At 35.5% G+C, this 23,904-nt stretch overlaps 1 protein-coding gene across 1 annotated transcript in view; it reads right to left on the bottom strand.

The window, feature by feature from the left end:
* Positions 1-520: 520 nt before the first annotated feature.
* Positions 521-23,904, bottom strand: part of Trub1 (TruB pseudouridine synthase family member 1) — a 32,253-nt gene continuing 8,869 nt past the window's right edge. The window contains exons 4-8 of the mRNA XM_047554182.1: positions 18,136-18,217; positions 7,827-7,899; positions 6,043-6,182; positions 3,830-3,886; positions 521-3,093 (exon numbers count right to left, since the gene is read on the bottom strand). Of these exons, the coding sequence (XP_047410138.1) occupies positions 2,834-3,093; positions 3,830-3,886; positions 6,043-6,182; positions 7,827-7,899; positions 18,136-18,217 (612 nt within the window). The 3' untranslated portion in view covers positions 521-2,833. The remainder of the gene's footprint in view (positions 3,094-3,829; positions 3,887-6,042; positions 6,183-7,826; positions 7,900-18,135; positions 18,218-23,904) is intronic.

Below are 23,904 nucleotides of genomic sequence, written 5' to 3'. Positions count from 1 at the left end.
AAAAGTGTCAAAAATGTATTGATTTGTTATATTCCAGGTTAAAAACATGTTTAAGAATTTCTAATTTATCTTTTGCTTATAAGAAAAATAACTTTTCTTATATTATTTTTTTCTTATATTATTTTCTTAATTATGGTGTGAAGCCTGAGGCCCAAAATATATGAAAGACAAATACTTATTGAGTATTTTGAGTAGAATGGGCTGGGGGGGGGGGCAGTTGGTACTTAAATTCCAGACTCTCATGAGAAAACTGTTTTGTTAATGGATAAATCTTGAAGTTTTCAGAGCATCTCTATTAGTTTCAGCTACTCATGTGAGTTACAAGAATATTTTAAAGTTTCAGTAAAATTTAACCCTTCATACTTAGCACACCTGAGGATGATAAAAGGGAATGAATTAATAAAATAAGTTAACAAATTTAGACAGCAAAAATGAAAAATAAAAGTCCTGAAATATAAAAAAAAAGTCATGAACATTTCTATCAAGCATTTACTGCATAAATGACTCATACAGATAAAGAAACCATTAAGACATTTATTTACACAAATGTACGAAGTATGCAGGTAAATCACACAAAAGCAATTTAGGGAAGCTTTGATTTCTCTCTTATTAAATAACAACAACATATAAAAATCCCAACACAAATGGGACACTGTGAGCCGTTACAATTCTGGGAATGCAATAAGGCAACATAACCATGAAAGTCAAATAATTTCACTGAATAAACCCACTCCAAGAATTTCTCCTCATAAAACCAAAACAAATCAAGAATTTTGTCAGAGGAAAATGGTTTAAAGAAATTATGAGGAGATAGAAATAGGATTACAACCATCATTATGAAACCTAAGTACAAATAGATAATATCAAACAAAAATTGTTAATATAGAAAGTGTAGGTGCCCACCGGACACGGTGGCCACACTGTAATCTCAGCTATACAGGAGTCTGAGGCAGGAGGACCGTAAGCTTGAGGCCATCCTGGGCAACTTTAGTGACTCCCTATCTCAAAATGAAAACTGACAAGGGGTGTGAGCATAGCTAGTGGTGGAGTGCCCCTGTGTTTAATCCCCAGTATCAGTTAAAAAAAAAAAAGTAAAGTAGTTTAGGTGACTTAAGATTAATTATCTGAACAAAACAAAACAAAAAAGGAAAAGCAGTATTATAAAAGTCAAACTTTGGAAGTTGGTGGATTAGGATGGTGAGGATTACAGGTAATTTTTCTCTTCAATGTTTTCAGCATAAAAAAAAAAAAACTGGCTATCATTTTTAAGTTACTTCCTTTTCAAATAACCTTGACTTTTTCCTAATTAGTAAATTGTACATCAGTTTTTAAGATGGAAAAAAAAAAAGCAGAAATATCTCATCTATGTTCAAAACCCTAAACATTCCCCTATTTAGACTTTGGCAACGAATGAAAACATATGTAACCTGTGGCACTAACAGGCAGAGGTAGCCACTGCCACCTTTGATTGACACAAATTGCAGGGTACTACAAATGAATAAGTCAAATAACAAATTTTCAATTTATCAATTTATGTGTTTGGCATTTCATGATATCAGCATCATGATATCAGCACCCTTCTCATTTTTTGGTCTCATACTAAGAATTAGTTTTAATATTTTCATTCCAAATGTTGCCAATATGCTGAAAATGTTCTATTGAAGCATCTTTTTATATTAACCACAAACAGATAAATCACAAATAAAATTGCTTTAGCTTACCTGTCAAAATGCTGAGTCGCAAGCAGACAACCACCTTTAAAAAGAAAGGTAACTGATAAAAATCCAAAAACACAAATTTTACAAAATTAAAAATTTTCCTTTTGAAAATATATTTGAGTAAATGAAGAGGGAACTGAACATTTCTGCATATTCGCTGCATAACATATTATATTCTCAACAAAATATGAAGGACACATTACATGAAATTTACTATTTTGTAATTTTCAAATTGAAGCAAAAGGGATCAGCTCGAAGTGTAGGGCAGCTACCTCCATGTCTATAAACACCACTAGAAAGAGTAAACCACTAAAAAAACCAGGAAGAGAAATAAAAGCTTAAAATACAGGCTGCAGATTAAATTTTAAAAATTACATTACTTACTAACTTGGTACAAAGTAGTTGATTGGGTAATGAAATTACAAAAAGAGTGCACAGCTGCACAAAGCTATAGGGAGCTGCCTTCAGCTCTAATGGAAGAGAAAGTAATTCAATGTTAGTCTTTTATTTACATACGGTTAATGGTAGCAGCAATAATTCGTTCATTTATAAATATCTATTATAAACTTTATTCATTTCTAGGATCTAAACAAACACAGCAAATACTAGGTGAGTGCAGTTTTTTTTAACGAAATTTTTAAAAATAACAATAAACAATCCAAAGGCAAGAAAGAGTTCAATAATGGCCATTTCAAACAGAGCTAAAGAATTCAGAAACACCACCTGGAAGTCCAAATAAAATCAAAATAACATTTAATCATGCTACTTAGACATGTAGCTCATAATTCTTTGCTTAAAAAATCAGTTCAGCTTTTTCACAGGAAAAGATTGAAGAAATCAAATTCAGCATCAATATCCTGAATCCAAATTCATATTTTAACATAAAAATATCTTAAAAGAACAATCCATAGTACAGAAAAGAATTGAGCAAGTGCAAGTCCATTTGTAATGTACAGTAAATAAATTGTATGCTATAGAAACTAAATGACGGTCATTTTTCTTCATGCAAAAAAAAAAAGGAAGAGTCGGTTGTCTCTTGCACGTAGCTTGTCATTCCGCATCTGTACACAGGATTCAAATGTCAACCAGGAAATGATGATATTCTGAGGTCAACTTCAGAATGTCTTACTAACATCATCTTCTACCTTTGTCTCATTTAGAGTCATATATTCACAGCTCAAAACCTGCTCATCAGATTCCTCGGGTTTTGATTTTTTAAGTGTCAGCTCTGCTGGTAGAAGAGACGAGCAATGCTCAAGAGACTGTGCAACGTCCTCAATTGTCCATTTGTCCTCAGGGAGGGCGTGTTCTTCTAGTGTAAACGGCCCCTGTTTGGTTCGGGTCAGCTCTAGTACATTGGCACAAGAAGAGAGCTCTACAGGAACAAAAGGTGAAAATTCCAAAAGATAAGTGATTCAGTATTTCGTAGTCTATAATTTTTCAAATGACAGATGAACTTGAAATCACCCCAAAGGTTAAATTATAAGTAAACCACTAAGAAGCAAGACCTCTGAGATAAACAAATAATTAAGTAGCAAAACAATACTTAATAACTCATGAACTGCTTTAAAATCTACAGAGAACTTGCACACATTTATTTTTATTCAATTCACGAAGCAACCCATGGAGGTCAATTTCACCCTTACTCTGCAGATGAAATGCACTAGTCCAGTGTCCTAACTACTGGGAAATAGCAGAGCCAGAACTACAACTTTCTAGTGGTTTGTAAGACCTGGTTACTCCTGGTTTCCAGGAGTTTTCAAAAAAATTTGATTTGTATTAATGAAAATAACATTTAGAAGAATATGTCTTTTTTCTGATATCGATTTTGAGTTAAAATGTTTCGTACTTGAAAAAATGTTGGCTCTTGCATCCTTTACTCCTGCCTTCACTGCTGTTCCTTTCTCCTCCCGCCCCTCACACGTCCCTCACCACAGCTGCTGAGGATGGTAATTGTGTGTTAGAAACTGACAACGCTCCCAGGGCTGGAGGCAGCAAGCTCAGTTCCTCAGGCCAGGTCTCAGAAATATGAGAAATAGAAAATTCCCTCTTCCCATCAAAAAGGAATATTACTCTCTAAATGATAATTCATAATTCATTTTTCTGCTTACCTTTGCCAATGTCACTGACCAAGCTTCTGATATAAAAACCTCCTCCACATTCAACATCTGGAATGTTAACAGTGACATGGTAAATTGCTAACCTCCTATGAAATCCACTTTACATAGAAATGATGTCCCTAAACAAGTGTAAAAATGCACTATGCAAACCATCGAGTGATAAAATATTTATGTGCTGAAACATAAATTATTCATCCCGCAGCATATGTGTTTGTGAGATTGAAAAGTCAAAGTGTGGAGAAAGCAAACAGCACAAACTCACGAACACATGTGAAATTAACTGGCGAGTCACACCACTTTAATACCTCAGCCCTGTTCGCTTAATAGGTTTTAAATAGTTAGAAATCTCAGTTTTGCTGTCATGAAATATAGACATTAAAAATACTTTCAGATATATGCACCTTGTTCATTTATTAGATTTTTAAATGGTTAGAAATACCAGCTTTGCTCCCATGAGCTGTGGATTTTTAAAACAATTTCAGATTTGTACATTTAAAAAAACATAACCAACAATAAATAAATCCTTTCACAATAACAAGAATTATGTTTGTGTACTATAGTACACACAGAGAGCTCAGCATATTTAAATGTTGTTTTGGAAATATGCTTGACAAAAAAATCACAAAATAACTTGAAATTATACAATATCCTAGGACTGACTGAATATCTAATTAGCTTCTTAGCACAGCATTTACAAGTTTATTGGTGGAGAGCAGGGTCTGCTTCATTTTATTATCATCAAAACATACTGAAAAGAGCTGCCGCATTTCCACACAAAAGGACTACATTCTTGCCATTTGGGGAAACTAGTAAAAATTCCCCACCTGGAGATTTTAATTATTCTTCTTCTTTTCTTCCTCCCCCCGCTGAACTAATGGTTGGGGACACTGATAAAATAGAAAGGAGCACTAGTATGGAATCTAGACGTGATGACATTTTTGCATTTTATCTGACTTTGCTGAAAAGATGACTCTTTGGCCTACTGCACTCTCAAGTCAAAAAAATAAGGTATTTATGACTTATGTAGTCAGCAAAATTGAAATTTTTCTTACTTTTGTAAACAATCTTCACTCTGCCAGGTCAGCTGCTGCATTTTCAGTGAATGGAGCAAAATACTTTTCAGGGTGATTTTTTTTTTTTTTTTCATTATTTGTCAGTTGGAAACAGGGAACTTAAGAAAAGGAGTTTCTTTAACTACATGAATGCACATTCTGAAAAACCTAATACACATTCAATAATAATGGCAATAAGAAAAAGCAATGAAGTTTAGGAATAAAGGTTTTGGAAAATTATCTCTAAAAGGAACCCTATCTGTCTGAAATTAACGGTGGGATCAATTTCAGGGAGCTTGAGTATCAAGAACTACACCTCCTGCTTCTTCATGCTCTTAGGTACTGAAGGCTTCACCTACAACTTTCTGCAGCCAGGAAGAACCTAAAATTTCAAAACAAAGGAAACAAGCTTTTTGGCTTTTCAGTTTATTTCAAATGTGAATTATATATTACATTGATGGTCTGAATTAAAATGTGACCATGTGTTCAAAGATACATTCTGCCTTTATCTGTTTCTTCCATATTTTCAGGTTCTTTAATAGTAACTTAAAGGTAACAAAGGGGGTGGGGGGATCAGGCCATTCTTAGAATTTTTTTTGTCCAAAATCTAAAAATATTTTATTAAAGAACAAAATTTCTTTATTAAAGGATATTATGAGGACAAATTAATATCTATTCTAAAATCAAATGTATCAGGTACTAGTCCAAAATGGAAAGAAAAGCATCCATAAGATAAAAATCTTAACTCTAAAATGTTGAAGATACATACTGTTTTCTTCATAGAGAGCTTTTTCTCTATTTTTGCAGTACTGGGGATGGAACCCAGGGCCTTGGACACACTAGGCAGCACTCTACATTGGGCCACGTCCCCAGACCTTCTCTGTAGGGATGGATCTAAAGTATGCTACTTCCAATTTTATAGTATGATATCCTATAACATGAAAAACTCCAGCCTAGTTAGAAAGACATTTCTGAACCTCCATGTAGCTTGAGGTATCTGATTAAACGTGTTACCAAATCATAACCTTTCTTAAATTCAAAATTTAAAAAGAATCTCCAAAAACATAGGAATGCATTAAAATTATACAAAAGCAACTAAATATAAAAAGAGGCACAAGTAAATACAGATGATTTCAGATTTCTCCACCTTACCTAACGTGAAAAATGGTGGCTGGAATTTTTGAAGGGAGATACTGTATACCGTTACTGGCCTGGCAGGTTTTGCTTCTACTACTTCACCTCTCTTCATTAATGTTGAAAGTCTCTGTCCATCTTTCTTTAATGCAGAATAGCTTGCAAGATAAGAGAGGGAGAGAGGGAGGGAATGAGAGAGGACGATCTGAGGGAGATTGAGAGAGAATGAGAGATGGTAATTCCATATGATGGCATGAAAAGAAAAAAATATCAAGCAGCTCTTTAAAGTGAAAAGCCCTTCTAAAACTTGAACTGGTTTTTCTTCCAACCCACCCCACAATGTTGCAAGGGATAAAGCTCCTAAATATCTTTGAGACTAATTTGAGCCCATTCTAGCACTCAATGAGCCCTTCCTTAACCATCATCCTGGAGAAAGGCTATTTATACATTCCCTTCACTAGTCTCCTATGTGAAGGGCACAAGGAACTCAGTAGTAGCCTCTGTTCATAATGATCTCAGCTAAATTTCCTTGAAACAATTTCTACTATAATAAAATCCACTTTGTATTAAAGTTATCAGTGTTTCTAAAAAGCTTATAAGCAAAAACTCTACTTCATATATTTTAGCTTTATGAAATAAAATTTTACTAGATCACAAAATCCTTGGATAATCAGAGAAAAGAAAATCTAAAATGATCCTTATAAATAAGTTTAATTCAGTTTAACAATGATCCCAGTTAATTTTTATTTAGGTTTTACTAAAATTTTTAAAGCTTTACATTTGAGGAAGCACTTGAAAAAAACATTTCTCCATAGGTAGTTCAACATTCTTAAAAAGAAAAAAAGAGACTTAAAAATGCAATATAAATACAAAATTCTAAAAGAACTATCAGTAACTTATCCTGATTCAACCTACAGCCATTCAGCCATTTTTTTAAAAAAAGAAGTGATTTGCCTGAAATGGTAACATTCATACAAACATGGTTAAGTGGTGTTATGCCTGAATGCTTATGACCCTTCCAAATTCACGAATTGAAATCCTAAGTACCAAGATGATGGTATTAGGAAGCAGGACCTTTTAGATGGTGGTTAGATCCCAGAACAGAGCCCTCCCTGAAGGGATCACTGCCCTTATCAAAAACGCCCCAGGCAGCTGACTTGCCCCTTCAGTGTGAGGACACAGAGAGAAGGCCCTGGCTATGGGAGTTGGCCCTCAAAACAACCTAACCAGGACTTCTCAGCATTCCGAATTGTAAGAAAAAACTTCTGTTGTTTCTAAGCTATAGCTTATCTTTTGTTATAGCAGCCTGAATGAACTCAGATCTGTGGTAAAGCAAAATGCTTATATTCTTAATAGAACTCTCATCTGTTTCATTTGTCATAGAGAAAAACTCTGGCCCCAAAAGGAATGAGCCTAACTCCTGAGTGCACATTAGGACTCAAGCACAACTCTGAATCTCTTAGCATGGTCCCAGCAATTTCTGAGAAAGTGACATCTCTGAGCTGCAGAACTGCCTCAATGTCTGTAGATAGAATTGGAAAAACTGATAAAAACTGAATAGCACAGATACTAGACTGTAGGACAGGAGATACTAGACCCAAGGCCAGGCGACCACACCGCACTACTTCCTAGGCAGAGCTTCACACGGGTCTAGATCTGGCTCACCTTTACGTGATCATTCTCTATGGCAGATTTAAAGCCTGCCTTGCCATATAACAAAAGGAAGCCCATTCTATTTTAGAGTGATGTTAACCAGTGGTAAGTAAAAGTAAACATTTATTCAAATCAATAACTGAACTCACAGGGGTGGTACTTGCATTATTGTCCCAGTAAATTTCTGTAGAATGCCTTCGATATCTTCTTGTGTTATTTTATCTGCCAAAAATGAACAAAAAAAGTGACACTAAAACAATCACAGAAATACATGCACTATTTTTGTATTACCAACAACTCTGAGGATTTATTCTTAAAAAAATTTTCTGAACAAAGTATATTATATATTACATATTACAGTGGCAGAAAAGGAATGTCTATAAATTATTTTCTAAGTTTCTAGGTATCAAATATTATAACAACTTAATGTGGTACTGAAGATTATTAAATAGCCACAATTTAAGTTTTACCTGATAAGAGTTCAGTTATATAATTTTAAAAACTGAAAAACTAAGACATATAAATTCAATATGTGGAATTTTCATACTTACAGATGGGTAATTATACATAGTTCATATTCAGTAATAAACTAAATTTTGGAAATATTCTGTAACTTGTTTAGGTCATAGTCAATGGAAATCAACTATGATGCTTTTACAATTTCATAAGAAATTTATTTAAACTTTTTTCTGGTATATGTATATTATGTGTATTTGATTTTACTTGAACAAAATTAAACAAAAATTAATTTGTGTGTTTTTTTTTTTTTGGTATCAGGGATGGAACCCAGAGGGGCTTAACCACTGAGCCACATCCCCACATCCCTAGCCCTTTTTATTTCTCATTTGAGATACAAGTATCACTAAGTTGCTTAGGGCCTCACTAAATTGCTGAGGCTGGTTTTCAACTTGCAGTCTTTCTACTTCAGACTCCTGAGCCACTGGGATTACAGGCATGCAGCACCACGCCTGGAAATTAGTGTGCTTTTAAATTAATTAATTAATTAATTTTATATTTTTGGTTGTTGATGGACACTTATTTTATTCATTTATTTGTATAAGGTGCTGAGGATTAAACCCAATGTCTCACACATGCTCAGCAAGTGCTTTACCACTGAGTCACAACCCCGGTCCCTTAGTGTGCTTTTAATTATAGTTCTGACACCATGATAAAAATCAAATGACAACATGGAATACTGTGTCCAGATTTCAACAGCAACCCAGGAGGACAGTCTTAACCTTAGTATGATCTTAATCCTTATAAGCTAAACACAAACAAAAGACTAGACTCTACTAGACTCAAACAGAGAGTGAAAAGCTACAGAACTCAAAAGTACTTCCCCAGAGCTGGGCCTGGAGGCACATGCCTCTAATACCAACAACTTGCGAAGCTGAGGAAGGAGGATTCCAAGTGCCAGGATAGCCTGGGCAACTTAGTGAGACCTGTATCAAAATAAAAAATAAAAAGGGCAGGGGATGTAGCTCAGTGATGGCGTACACCTGGGTTCAATTCTTAGTACTGCAAAAAAGAAAAAAAAATTTTTTTCCCCAACATCTAGCAACTCCAAAATCACAGATCTCAGATGGAAGTTTTGTTCATACTGTTTCTCCAAACTCCATGTCTCATAATATGGAGAGGATTTGTCCATGAAAAAATTTTACATTGCTACAACATTAAGACCCCTATGTACATGTATGATTATGGTATGAATGGTATCAATCTACATCGTGTACAACCACAGATACGAAAAGATTTACCCCTTTTGTGTACAATGAATCAAAATGCAGTCTGTAAAAATAAAAAAAATTTAAAAAGACATAATTACTGGTAGTACCTTAGTTATGGTAAATCTATGATTTCCAAATTTAAGACAGCCAATGCTACAGCTGTGCGGGTACCCACCAAAGGAATGACAGTGCTGATAAAACTGCAGTAGTTCATAATATAGCTCCTCATTTAAGAAACAAGACCAGAGTGCTCTCTGCTTCTGCCAGCTGAGCTCTTCACTGACGTTTCTGCAGATGTGTACTCCTTTGTCCTGCTTCAGTGGCTCTCTTTCCCTGATAACCCCCGCACGAGATGACAAGATGTGCTTTCTCTTTATACTTCTACCATGTGGTCTCCTCTTCTGTACTCACATTTCAGGCATGTGTGGCGTGTGCTGTTCATTTTATAATTAATCATGCACCATTTTTAACAATATTTAAGGTATTATCTCACCAATAAAATTCTGAGCCTCTCAAAGGCAAAGACGGTTTTTCTTCTTAGATAACATTCATTATTAAGTGGTGCTCAAGACATTCTTGCTGAAATTTAATTTGCTAAAAAAATAATAGAATCTCAAGGTTGAAGGACACTTAAAAGTCACTGAGGCCAATCATTCATCTGATGTTTGAATTGCCAGACAGAAAGCTTACCTAGCGAGTTATAATAAAAGCTAAGCTTGTGATACATGGCGAGAGAGTAAAGCATGCTGACTACACCTAAAACATGATATTAGTCCAGTAACAACTGTCCCTATGACAGTCTTACCTCCAGAGCACTTAAAAAGAAATGCAGAATAAAAACCTCCATGGCAACAATATCCAATAACTAGCCTAAAGAAGTAAATTTGGTAAAAAGAAGAATGATATGACAAAAGTGTCACAGGACTTGAATAATTATTCTTTGTTCAGTAAATTAATAAGCCATCAATGTGACAGCATTCATTTGAAATAATTTTTAAAGTCATTCTCATAAAATTAACATATATGAGACCATGTTATAGAGCACAATTTGCTTAAAACTTACTGGCTTTTCCATGAATTTACAACATGATAGCTGGTGCTTAACAGTAGAACTAAAAGCAGTTTGATGGAGTTAAAAACATTCACCCACACATGGTAGCTGTTACTAGACAAGACCCACCACCACAAACAGCTGTTATATTGGATGAAATATGGCAAACAACTTTAACACCAGACAACAAGTCGCAAGGACTATGATTCCTGAGGGAAGGAAGAAACAAGGAAAGCACCAGAGAAACCTGTGTGGTGGAGAGGGGATCCCAAACAAAGCACAGACACCTAACTGATCAGAGGTCAGACGCTGGGGAGTAGTGGTTGCTAGAATTTGAGGAAACTGTGTGGGATCCCCTGGAGTCTGGCTAAATTCCAAGCTGTTTGTCTACCTAAGTAAGCCTCCACAAACGTGCAACAAATAACTCTTACCAAAGCCCTTACAAGGCTGGGAGGTGTTTGAATTAACCATGCAGAATGAAGAAACTTTGCTGAACACCTGGGACATGTGTTACAGACCCCGGGAGAGTCATACTGTAGAACTAGGTGTAACTTAATCTAGACCTGAAAAAATATCTACTGGAGATCCATCCCAACAAAGAATCTATACAAAAGACAGTAGAATTAATAAGTGAATTTACAAGGTTGAGAAACACAAGATAAATATGTAAAAATCAACTCCACTTCTATACACTAACAATGAACAGATTAAAATTTGAAAAATTCCATTTACAATAGCATAAAACTATAAGTACTTATTAATTTTATTTACAAAAGATGTAGAAAACTGGCATACTGAAAACTGCAAACATGGCTGCAAAAAATTAAAGACCTAAATAGATGGGGAGAGATATCTTTTTTCATGGATTAGAAGACTCAATATTGTTAAGATGTCAATTGTCTCCAAATGGATCTGTAGCATCAACCAAATCTCAAAGTCCCAGCAGATTGTGTATCTATATGTGTGTAGGAACCGACAAGTTCGATTCAAAAATTCACGCAGAAATGCAAAGGACCTCAAAGAGCAAAACAAGAATGAAAAGTAGCAATTGGAGGCTAACGCTCCTGATTTCGACTTACTACCACGCTACAATAGTCAAGATGGTGTGATAGAGTTGTAAAAACAGGCAAATAGATCAGGAGAACAGAATAAAGAATCTAGAAGTAAAAGCATGCATATATAGGCAATTTGTTTTTGACAGAGGTTCAAAGGTAAGTAGTTTTTCAAAAATGAGTGCTGAAAAAAATCTAATATCCATTTGTAAAAAAAGTGAACTCAGACTCATACCTGAGAGCATATACAAAAATTACCTCAAATGCAGAGATAACAAAAAGACTTATGGTGGTGGGAGGTACTTACTGGCTGAGCTTCTCTTGGGTGACTTAGAAAAAGTTATCTGTTCTATTCTCATAAATTTTATCTAAGTTTGGTATTACTTCAAAATAAAAAGAAAGATTAGAAGGAATCATTATAAATAACTTTATATCAATTATGTTTGAAATTTTAGACAAAACAAATACCTAGGGGAAAAATTATTTATAATGGTGTAAGAAATTTAAAAATAAGTGTGTCTGACAGTTAAAAAAAATTCACAATTTAAAACCTTCCTTAACAAAGAAGATTCCAGAACAGATGTCCACCAGAAAATGCTATTGAACCTTAGTAAAAGAATGTCAATTGGACACAAATTTTTCCAGAGAATAGGAAAGATGTTAATATTTCCCAATCCATTGTATAAAGTTAGCATAATCTTGATGGTAAAACCAATCAAGGATATTAGAAAAAAATACAGGGTAATTTCACTCATAAACACAGATGCAAAAATCCTAACTATAAACAAACTAAATTCACACAAAGGTTAACACATCATGACCAAGTTAAATCTATTCCAGAAATATAAATCTAGTTTAATATGTAAAAAAAAAAATTAATAGATTCAGAAAGATGTTTGATAAAACTCAATATCTGCTAATGACTTAAAAACTACCCAAACTCAGCAAATTAGGAATTAGGAATAGATAGTAACTGTCTTACTTTAATAAGGAAGCTACAAAAACAAAAACCAAACAAACCTATAGAAAAAAAATCTGTAAAAAGTAAGGTGCGAAGACTTGTTCTTCCAGATGTCAATATTTAGTCTAAAACTATAGCAATTAAGATAGGTTGGTGTTAACACAAGGATAGAAAAACTGACCTATGAACAGAACAGATTCCGAACAAACCCAAGCCTGAACAATGCTTGATCTGTGACAAAGGAGGCCAAGCAGAGTAAAGGGGAAAGTGCAGGGCCAACAGGATGTCCAAGTAGGAAAACATGATGGATTACAATCATGGATGCAACGTGAAAGAATGATGAATGTAATGTGAAAGGCAAAGCAATAGAAACTTCTAGAACACAGGGGAAATATCTTCATGCTTTTGAGGTAGGAAAAATGTTCTTGAACAGAATGCTAAAAAGACTAACCATAGAGAAAAGACTTGTAAACTGGACCAATTAAAGATAAGAACTTCTGCCTTTTGAAAAATATAATTATGAGAGGGAAAATGCAAGATGCAGAGTAAGAGAAAATATCTGAGTAGATATCCAAAGAATATAAAGAACTCATAGGAATCAATAAGAAAAAGGCACCACAATAGAGAGGAAAGAAAAGAAGGAGAGACCTGAACAGTCAATGAAAGATGGCTCATGAGCCCAAAACCACGTGATAAAGTACAGAATGTCTTTAGCAATCAAATTAAAACCACGATGAAACACCACTACACACTGACCAGTGTGGCCAAAAGTAAAAACACTGTTAAAAGAATGTGTTTCTAATGTCAAGATGTTTCAAGCAAGTGGAACTTATAAGAAGCTGGTTGAAATACAAAGTTATACAACCACTTTGGAAAACTCTTTCATAATTTCCAACGGTGTTGAATATATACTTATCCCCTGGCCCAGCAATTAAACTTGGGTATAAACCCAAGAGAAATGCATATACATGTCTGCACAGGACAAAATATAAATAACAGCTTTATTTATTAGGTCCCAAACTGGGAACAACTCCAAGTGTCTATCAACAGAAGAGGGTGGGGATGTAGTTCTGTTGTAGAGTGTTTGCCTAGAGTGCACAAGGCCTTTGGTTTGATTCCCAGTACCACACACACACACACCCCCCACAAAGAAAGAAGAGTGTTGTAATGTGTATATATATATGTGTGTGTATATATGTGTGTATGTGTGTGTGTGTGTGTGTGTGTGTGTATATGTGGGTGTGTATGTGTATATATACGTGTGTGTGTGTGTACGTGTATATGTGTGTATATGTGTGTGTGTGTATGTGTGTGTGTGTGTGTTTATGTGGTATAGTGGTATACAGAGGCACACTACATGGCAATAACAAAGTCCAAAATACTGACACATGTAATACCATGTATAAATCTCACAAATATAACCCAAAGTATCCAAGTATTCGGATACAAAAGGATACATACTGTTTAAGAACTATCACCATAATGTTAGAAGTTTGAATAGTAGTTACCTTTGGAAAATGAGGGGATATGACTCCCATGAGGTATAAGAAGGTATTGTAGGACTTATCTATGTTTTTTTCTTTTTTTTAATTACCATGTTATTCATTCATTCATTCTTTTTTTTTTTTTTTTTTTTTTTTTGTGCTGAGGATCAAAGCCCAGGTCTTGCATATGCTAGATAAGAACTCTACCAATAAGCTATACCTCTAGCCCTGGAATCTTCTATTTCTTGATAGCTACATGAATATTTGTTTTGTGATAACTCATTAAGCTGTAAATTTATCCACTGTTCAATTTTCTTTACTTGGTGTGATACTTTATAATAAAAAAAACTTAAGGACAAACAAATAGCACCATAAGAAGATTGATAGCCAGCTGCACACTAGTCCAACTACAGTATGTGCCCTGTTAAATTGTAATTTGAGACCCAATTCAACTCTTCAACTTCCTATACCATTAAGTCCCTGAAGCATGGGCAACCAAAACAGTCTGAGAAGTCACTTCCATTAAGATACAACATTAGCTGGGACCATTTGAAAAGACTTTGGTAACTTCCTATCTCAGAATCTGTTTAGAACAGGGTGATTAGCTTGAGATATCACTTCACTTTTACATTTCTCACCTCAGAATAAGTCACACAGGGGTAGAGAAGATTATCCCCATTGGAGGAGCAGATAGGGCTTCCTAGAAGCTGGGCCCACATCTAGCCTCGGGGCCAGAGCCCTAGTTCCTGAGTTCAGTGGAGAACAGGTGAGCACAAAAGTCATATGTCCTTTGGGACAGCAGCAAAAGTACCTGAGAATTAATACCCAGAAGTAGAGGAGAAGGGGAAGCAGAAGGTAGGAAGATATTTGGCTTTTCCTAGGACTTACCTTACTCATCTTCACGATCTTCACAGAGGATGCGGCTATGGCTTGATTACTTATTCACACACTACGTGTTTTATTCTATGTCACATAATATACCAAGAATAAAGTGAGGAGCAAGAGACAGGGTTTCAGACCCATAACTCAAGGGAGTACCACACAAAGATACACTTGTGAGCAGCAAAAAATGCTATTTAGGAATAACAGGGTGTTATAATAGAGAACAACAGGAAGGACCTGGTTCATATGGTTTGAACTTGAAGTCTACTAAGCCAGAGACTCATTTTCTTACTCCTCTAAGCTAACTTTCAGCTATCTGATACAACAGCTAAAAACAGTGCTTGTGTATTTAGGACAAAATGATGTAAAAGCACTCATCTGTCATTGATTGTAGACTACCACATTCAAATGCCAGTTAATCTGAACAGATCAATTAAGAACTACCTTTTTGGAGATTACCGGGTAGGGTGGCAGCTGCAGGGGCCTTTAATAGGTAGAGGCCAGGCATGCTAGATGGCCTACAATACACAGGATCATGGAACATAATAACGAACTGTCCTGGGTACTGTCCAATGTCTGGATATCTGCCAGATATTCGTGTAGGTGAAACCCATTTATAATTACCTGAGGCTAGAATTTAACTCCATTTTACATGCAAGCACAAAAGAACTTTTTGTCCAGTTTTACATATATTAAATTATCCAGTCCTGAGTCATTACTACAATAAACTTATGTGAGTCTGCATTTGTACATGTGCCATTCACAGTGTTTATATATAGTGTGGACGTCTTCATGAAGACTTTTAGTACAGTAATACCTGTGCATTTACATATACCTATACCTATTTTAATATAAGATACTTTTATTTTTTCTTTTTATTTCATTTACTGCAATATGCTGATTTGAAAAAATGTATAGATTAGAGTACTTCTGAATTTTAGTTCAGAATAGTAATGAAGGCATAGAAAATACTGCTCATAGGTTTCAGAATTTGTTTTCAGAGGGTCAAGAACATAGATCAGAATTTTCCATTATATATTAAGTTCCTTAAGTTCTCTATGATTTTTTTTTTTTTTTTTTTTTTTTTTTTTGGGTGCTGGAGATTGAAACCAGGGTGCTTAACCACTGAGTCACACCTTTTTACAAAAAAGACAGGGCCATGTTGTTGCTTAGGGCCTTGCTAAATTGCTGGCTTTGAATTTGTGATCCTCCTGCCTCCTTCTCCTGAGTCACTGGGATTACCCACCCATTCTTGGTTCTCTCTGATTTATCACATTATAATGAGACTATTTTAGCACACTGAGCTTTTTTCAGGTAAGTAAATTAAGTTACAAATTATGCAATCCTGGATAGAGTTCTTTCAATTCCTAAATGCTAAAGTCTAGGAACAAAGGGTAGAGTCTAGGAACAAAGGGTAAAGTCTAGGAACAAAGTATTTTTGTACGCCTGATCTTCTAATATTTCCTATCACTGAATGTCAGCATCATGTAGCCAGTTTTAAAACCCCCAAACCCTAGGTGGTGGTTGACAACTTCCTTACTATCAACACTCAAACAACAATCAGCAAGTCCTACCAATTTTACTTGCTGACCACTTGTATAATTTGAAAACTTCCATGTCTCTACCACTACCATAACCCTGGTCCAAGTTACCACCATCTCTATAAGAACTACTACAAGAGCCTCATGATTTGTTTATGAGACCCCCATATCCATTCTCTTCCGATCAATCCTCATAGGACTAGGAGGCTGGTCTCATTGTCATCATTTTGGATACAAGGAAACTGAAACATAAAGAGACTCAGACATTTTCAAAGTTACACAGCTAGAAAAGGGTCAGAAAGCTAGAAATTAAACTCAGGTTTGCATAGTCAGGTTTGCACAGTTTTTATACTTCACCAAGCTGTACCTTAGTACACCATCTTTAGTTCTACTACCCAAGGACATTAGACTGAATATCAATCACTGTTCTTATTTAGACTTGGAAAATGGAGATAGAGACATGGGAGACTTAATTATATACATGCTATCGGTATGTTAATATACTCTGAAAATATTTCTGTCCTCTTAGTGCCCTAGCCTCTTTACTCTTAAGTCTCGTAGTTGAAGGTTCGAGTTGGGTTTCAATTAAATGAGGGTCTGCTATTATTTGCTAATACTACTAATAATTTCAAGGATAATTCAACATGTAATATTAAAAAGACTTAGAAATAAATGATTTTTCTTTTTATCATGTTGTCTGATTAATTGAGCAAGATATGATAATCCGTATAAATGTTAATGGGATAAGTGAAGATTTTATGGACAAGAAAAAGGTTGGTCTCACTACTAAGACAGTTTGTAATACATAATGACAGTCAACACAAAAATTTAGGGAAGCCAGAGGCTAGACTGCCTACAACCAGATTAAGAAGAGACAACGTTCAACACGGGGGAAAAAACACAGAATGCCTACGAATAATTCACAGTTGGTGACACAATAATGCAGGTGAACTGACTGACAAATCTGCAACTGCTGCATTATAAATAGCACAGCACGGTGAGAGTTGCTAGGAGACCAATTCATTTATCTATCCCTTCTGAAAGTAGCGAACGAAAGAATGGCAGAAAAATTAAGGTAAGCCCCAGTGAGATCCCACTTTACTTCAGAGAATGAGCTTTCCTCTGTCATTCTTTTTACTTCCAAAGTACAAGAAGATGAGGCCTTTTAAAGGCCTAAATCTGGCACATTTATATTAATAGCTAAGAAATAATTATTTCTTAAAATTTTAAAAAGGCAAGACACAGGTAAAATCTAGCAAGATAGTATTTCTCATTTACTAAGAAAAAAATACCCTATATCCTAGCTATAAATGTTTTTGGCAAGGGAGTTATTTGAAAGAATAATTCTGAATATTATAAAAATTCATCATAGGAAAAAAAATCATAAAAAGTCTTTGTTCATAAATTCTTACCATATAAGTAAGAAAGTTCCAATCTTCTTAACTTCAAGAAATGCACTGAGAACTAAAGTCACTAGCAGCCAGGTGTGGTGGTGGGAAAGCTGGGACAGGAGGACCACAAGTTTGAGCTAGCCAAGGCAACCTTGTTACCGTGTCAAAACAAAAAATAAGGGCTGGGGATGTAGCTCAGTGGTAGAGTACTTGCCTCACATGTTTGAGGCCCTGGGTTCAAACCTCAGTACCACAGAAATAAACAGATAAATAAAACCAGTGGAAATGTCAAGTAAGATTTCGTTTCTGCGTTCACAGAAACGTTCTCTAATTGTTAAAAAGAAGGATTGTGTCACATGAGCTTCATACCGTAGGGTTTCTCTTCTGTCACTTTCCCTGTAGAATCGAGTGTGTCCGTGGCTTTCCCCAGCTCGCCAATGGCAATGTACCTCTAGAGGAAGGGAAAAGAAAAGTGCGGCATGAGGTAGCGAAAAACTTGAAAAAAAAAAAAAGCCTTGAAGTTCATGCAGAATTTTATTAACACTACCAACTGACAGAGAATGAAGGCAAAACAACACACTGAAATGGTTTTGTTGGTTTCTTTGTTTCTGATAGTTGGGAAGCATTTGTGTAAACTGAGGAACATTCATAAAATTTCCATACTCACCAACATGAGAGAGAAAAACCCATTTTAATGATAATTATGAATTAAAACATACTGCTATTGCCAATGAATTTCTAAAACCACCTTTATACTGGCAGTTTGTTTGTTAAGGAGAAATTTCAAATATATTTGATTCTTTTTATCTACAAGTTCTGCATCCGCAAATTCAACCAACCACAGAAAGAAGGTGTTCCCTTCCAAAACTGTATCTATGCTGAACATGTAGACTTGTCATCATTCCAATACTACGCAATACAGCTTAACAAATATTTATATACTACTTACATTGTAGTAGGTATTATAAGTAATCTAGAGATGATTTAAAGTATACGAGGATGTATTTAAGTTATACACAAACACTATATCATTTTATATAAGGTACTTGAGTATTCATAAATTTTGCTATCTGCAGAAGTCCTGAAACCAATCCTCCACAGATACCAGGGGCAGCTGTTTACCCATGAGTAGAGAGAATGGTACAATAAACCACAACATGGCCATCACAAGAATCGATAATTTTACCACACATACAATGAAAATTAATTTTAAATAAGCCCATTCATTACTTCTCATATAAAATACCAATACCAGGCTTAGTAACAAGATCATGCATTTAAACAAAAGCTAACAGAGTAGAAAATGAGCATAACTAGAATAGCAGGGGTAGTGCACTTAACTATTACACGTTTCCTCAGTAAGAAGAACTGATACTCTAGCTCTCTGAAAGGAAAGGTCACTTCCCAGAATGAATCATTATCCACAAAAGAACTAGATCTTTCTTAGTCAACTGAGCACTATCTTCTCATCTTGGGGCACACTAGTCGTACACATTCTTTTTACTACTTATTTGAAGCAACACATGAAGTAGTGAGAAAAGTGCAAGAACTATTGTTTCTGACTGAAAATAATCTGTTATGTCTGTCTTAAAGAGAGAAAACTCAAAATGTTTTGCTGAAATGTGAGTTTATGAATGGCAAACCTATTTTGCTAATAAGACGAATATGAAAAAAATTAAAAATTTTAAATCCCATAAATACAGACATTATATAGAATAGCCTAAGATCTTTGATAAAATCACCTTCATATTACATTGCTTAAATTTTTAAAAAATGAAGGGAATTATTCCAATGCATTTGAATTAAAAAATGTAAATATTTTAAAACTTAAAATTTAAAAATTTTTTAAAAATTTCATTAGGATCAACAAAAATTCGTTTCTTATAAGTAAACATTTCATCTCATCACCTGACGCCCCACTCTTGCGTCTATATTTTGGAACAATCCCCCTGAGTGAGCGCACCACAGGGCAAGGGTGAGAGCACAGGCTCGGGCTCAAGCTGGTGGGGTCTGAACTCTGCCTAGTCCGCCCGCAGTGAAGGTGAAGTGGTCAAGTGAGTCTCAAGAGCTCCAGCTTCAGCTCCTTATCTTAAAATGGGGAAAATGTCAGTGAGTGCTTCATGAGAAGAGTTTGGAACAATAGGACCTGGCCCTGGTAAGCAACAGAAAACAATACTGTTGCCATTATTATTATGACTGGGAGGCGGGGAAGGGAGGGCAGGGGAGAGGAGGAAGGTACAGAACGATTCACAGTAACCCTGGTTACAGTAACTGATCCGGTTACAGTGAGTTCTCATAAGAAACAGTGAAGTAACAAAGTACTATGATTTTTCCCTTAAAAGTCAGTCTAGTTGGCTAAGCACAGTTCTAGTACTCAAGAGGCTGAGGCAGGAGGATCACAAGTTTGAGGCCAGCCAGGCTGGGTAATTTAGTAAGATCCTGTCTCAAAATAAAAAATAAAAAGGGCGGAGGATGTAGCTCAGTGGTGAGTACCCACTGGGGGGAAGGGGGTCTGTCTAGCTGCATGAGAACAACCCAATGTGATCGCGTACACTGTGCTGCAACTCTACCCACTACTCTGCTATGTATGTAACAGGTTTGAACTAGGGGCCTTAACATGCTTGCCAGTGTCCAATGCCCATTCTGGTCTCTGGATTCTGCATATTCTGTGCCTTGGATACTTCCATGGCCTTGAACTTCCTCTCTTCTATGTGGATCAAACCTTATTCATTTTTCAAAGTCACCCAATTAATCCACCCTACCCCAAAAAGGTGGCTGAGAGGAAGTGCTTAATACAAATTTTGTACATCAAAAGAATGAGGCTTATATCAAACCTACAAGTTCCATCATGGTTCTTAAGGAGTACGAATCTATAAAGTATCCTCCTAGGTGCCTGTGACATACACTAACACAAACTGAAGAGGTTACAGTTTAAGAGGTAAGACAACAATAACAACTACAGGGGAAGAAGAGACTGCAGGGAAAGTGGCCTAACGGTGCCGACAGACAACAAGGGCTGTTGCCAGTGGTTTGTCTTACATCACTGTCCACAGTGTCCACCGTCCACCATGTACATTTTATATGTTGATGCTTGCTTTCTCAAATTAAAACTCTATTAGCAGAATTTTGCATTGTTGTTCTCTTGTGTTCCTCACTAAATAGAAATGCAGTCGCAGCTGTTGACAGAATGACACGCGTGCTGGGGAAGCTCCCATGTGTGCAGTTCTTCACACGTCACCATCATTTTGACATCTAGATTGCTATCCGCCAAGTCTCAAATCTCTCTAAGTTCATAGCTATCTTGTATCTGGGTACATGCTGAATTCGTCAGTGGAGAAAATATCTAACTTGGCAGTTCTCAAACATTTGGGTTTTAGAATCCCTATGCACAGTTAAAACTTATTGAGACTGTGTCACAATTTTTTAAAAATACAGTGTATTGTCAATATTTACTATATTAGAAATTAAAGCTAAAAAATATTTAAAACACTACTATCCACGTACACTTTTCAATAGCCATCAGAGCAATGATGTCACTGCACATCCGGTAACCTCACATCCTCTGATCCAAGGACCTAAATCACAGCTGCTTTCTAGTTTTACCTTATCCAGGCATCTAATGATAACTAACTTTTATTTCTAATCAATTATCCACAGACCACTTAGAAAAACCCACTCAGACCTCCAGCTGAAACAAAGCCAGACCACCATCAAAAAAAAAAAAAAAAAAAAAAGAAAGAAAAAAGAAAAGTGGAATAGATAAAAAAAAAAAAGACATGAAAATATATACATATAATCCTGCCACTTTATCCTGTGGGGACTAACGTACCTCTTTTCACTGGCCTAAATTGTACAGAGACTAGATTTTGAAGTTGTTTATTTTCCAGGAACATATATCTAGGAACTGTGAGCCTCACTGCTGTATTCATTACATCATAGTTCCACTACAACAAAACAGACGTCCTATAGAACATTCCAGAGAATTGTGCCCTCTTTGGGACTTGTGGTTTCTCACTTATACTACTCCACTCTACTGAACCTCAAGTTTCTTGAGCCCACAGCAGATGTCAGCTAGACACCCCTAAAATCTAATCACCTTCTGCACCCTTCAGGAGAAAGAAAATCTTTTGTATTACACAAAAGGGTACGCGGTCAGTTTTTAAAGTTTATGATTCAAAGTTTCATAAATAAAACAAAAAGATGGATATTTTTAGAATGAGAATTTTTAAAATAGTCCCATCAAACCAAAATCATGTAGCTTCAGATATCTTCATTAAGAAGGAGCTGCTCTTTACAGTTCCTAAGCGTAAGCCCTTCAAAATTTTCAATATAGTACTTAAAAAATATTTGAATATTCATAAAGGGTATAGAGAAGGAACAAATTGGACTACCCCTGGAGAAGGCTGATCAGTATGCTGGTATCTTAAAGACCTGGCTAAGTTTTGTAGAACATTATTCAAGTCACACTTCTGAGTTCGCGTGACTGGTTAACCTAAAAAATGCTGGTGTGTTCTTAAGAATAAGTCTCTGGTCCTTTGACCACATGCCTGGTGGAAAACTTTGTACACCCCACTGATAACACTTGCTCAGCTCTTGGAGGTGATATAAAGCTGCTTCCTGAGGAAATGCTGGCTTTGCCTGCAGGTACATTGGGCATAACTTTATACCTAACAACACTAAATAGATTCAAGTTTTCATAATAGGACATCAACTCTTACATCTGCTGATCTAGTTCTAAAACATCTATAAAGTAACTAACTTTAACAATCAATACAGAAAACTAATAAAAATAGCACTCCAAAACCTCATCAAAGATGGTTACCTCAAAGCATAACATCTGTTATCCAGCTATGTGAAAAACTGGCTCAGAGAAGGTATAATTTAGGGATGATGGTGGAGGGACCAACGCCTTCCTTTAATCTACACACTCAATTTAGACCAACTTAGGCCAGAGGAACGCATTAGTCTCAGAGTCATTTTGCCTGAATTATATTTTATGCACATCAACTTCTACATCTGTTGTAAACTATTTTTGAGGCAAAAAATCTGTCATTTGATATCGACTATTCTAAGAAATTTCTTTCTGACTTTAGGCTCAGAAACCCTTTCCCTTAACAAATTGGCATGTTTCTCTTTCTGATGAGTGTCATATTTTGTTGATAGCACCAGAAATCACTTATAGGAATAAAAAAGTGAAAATAGCTGTATTCAAGAACTTCAGCAGAACCTTGTTGTGTAAAATTAATCTTAGGTGTCTGACATACAGCTTGAAAAATCTAGCAGGTCTGGAATTCAGGAGAGAAAGGAGCTGGTGAATCCAGAAGTAAAGTACTTAGGAACAGTAATAACATTATTGAGCAATTTCTGCAAAGAAGGCAATAAAAAGAAAATTTAGATGATTTTTACACGTATTATATACGTAAATCAAAAAAAGCATGTAGCAAAAAATAAACAAACAAAACACTCAAGAAACATGATCCCTGTTAGAACAAAGGTTACTATAAGACAGGAGAACATGATAATGAGGAACACAGGGAAGAAGGAAGCTCTTTTCTTAACTCTCAAACCCTGACAGTGGCTGTTCTTTACAGATGGAAGCAAAATAAACTGATGGCCTACAGATTTTCAGCACTCCACCTATTATCAATTGATTACAGAGCTAGGAAGTGTTACTATGTTGAAAAGAATTCTAAGACTGTTTCTTGATTCTGCAGAAAGATTGTTAGCCTAGGTTCAATTAACAATGTTTCCAATTGTTATTGGACTTACTGGTGAGAAGAGAGAGTTATGTTTGTATCAAAAATATTGAGTTATCTATCATCCTTTAGTGAAATATTTTTACTCCGAGAGTAACGCTAAAAGTAACTCCACCCTGCACATACGGCAGGTGTAAATTTTCAGGTAACACTATGAAATAAATACCTGCGAAAATAGGAAGTGGAGGAGTAAACGTTATACCAAACACTAGGCCTGGGCTATCAGAGGCTACAGCCACCAATGTTTTTAAATGAAACAGAAGAAAAAATATTGAAAGTATATCATACCTAGGGTTAAAGTTGTTTGAGGAAATTTTTACTTTTTCTACTTGTATGTGTACATAGGATCATGATGCAAAATAATTTTTGCTATAATTTTTTT

This window comes from Sciurus carolinensis, chromosome 5 (genome assembly GCF_902686445.1).
Source record: "Sciurus carolinensis chromosome 5, mSciCar1.2, whole genome shotgun sequence".
Classification (NCBI taxonomy): Eukaryota; Metazoa; Chordata; class Mammalia; order Rodentia; family Sciuridae; genus Sciurus; species Sciurus carolinensis.
Note: the sequence above shows the minus strand (reverse complement) of the source record. Positions and strands in the feature narration are given on the sequence as shown.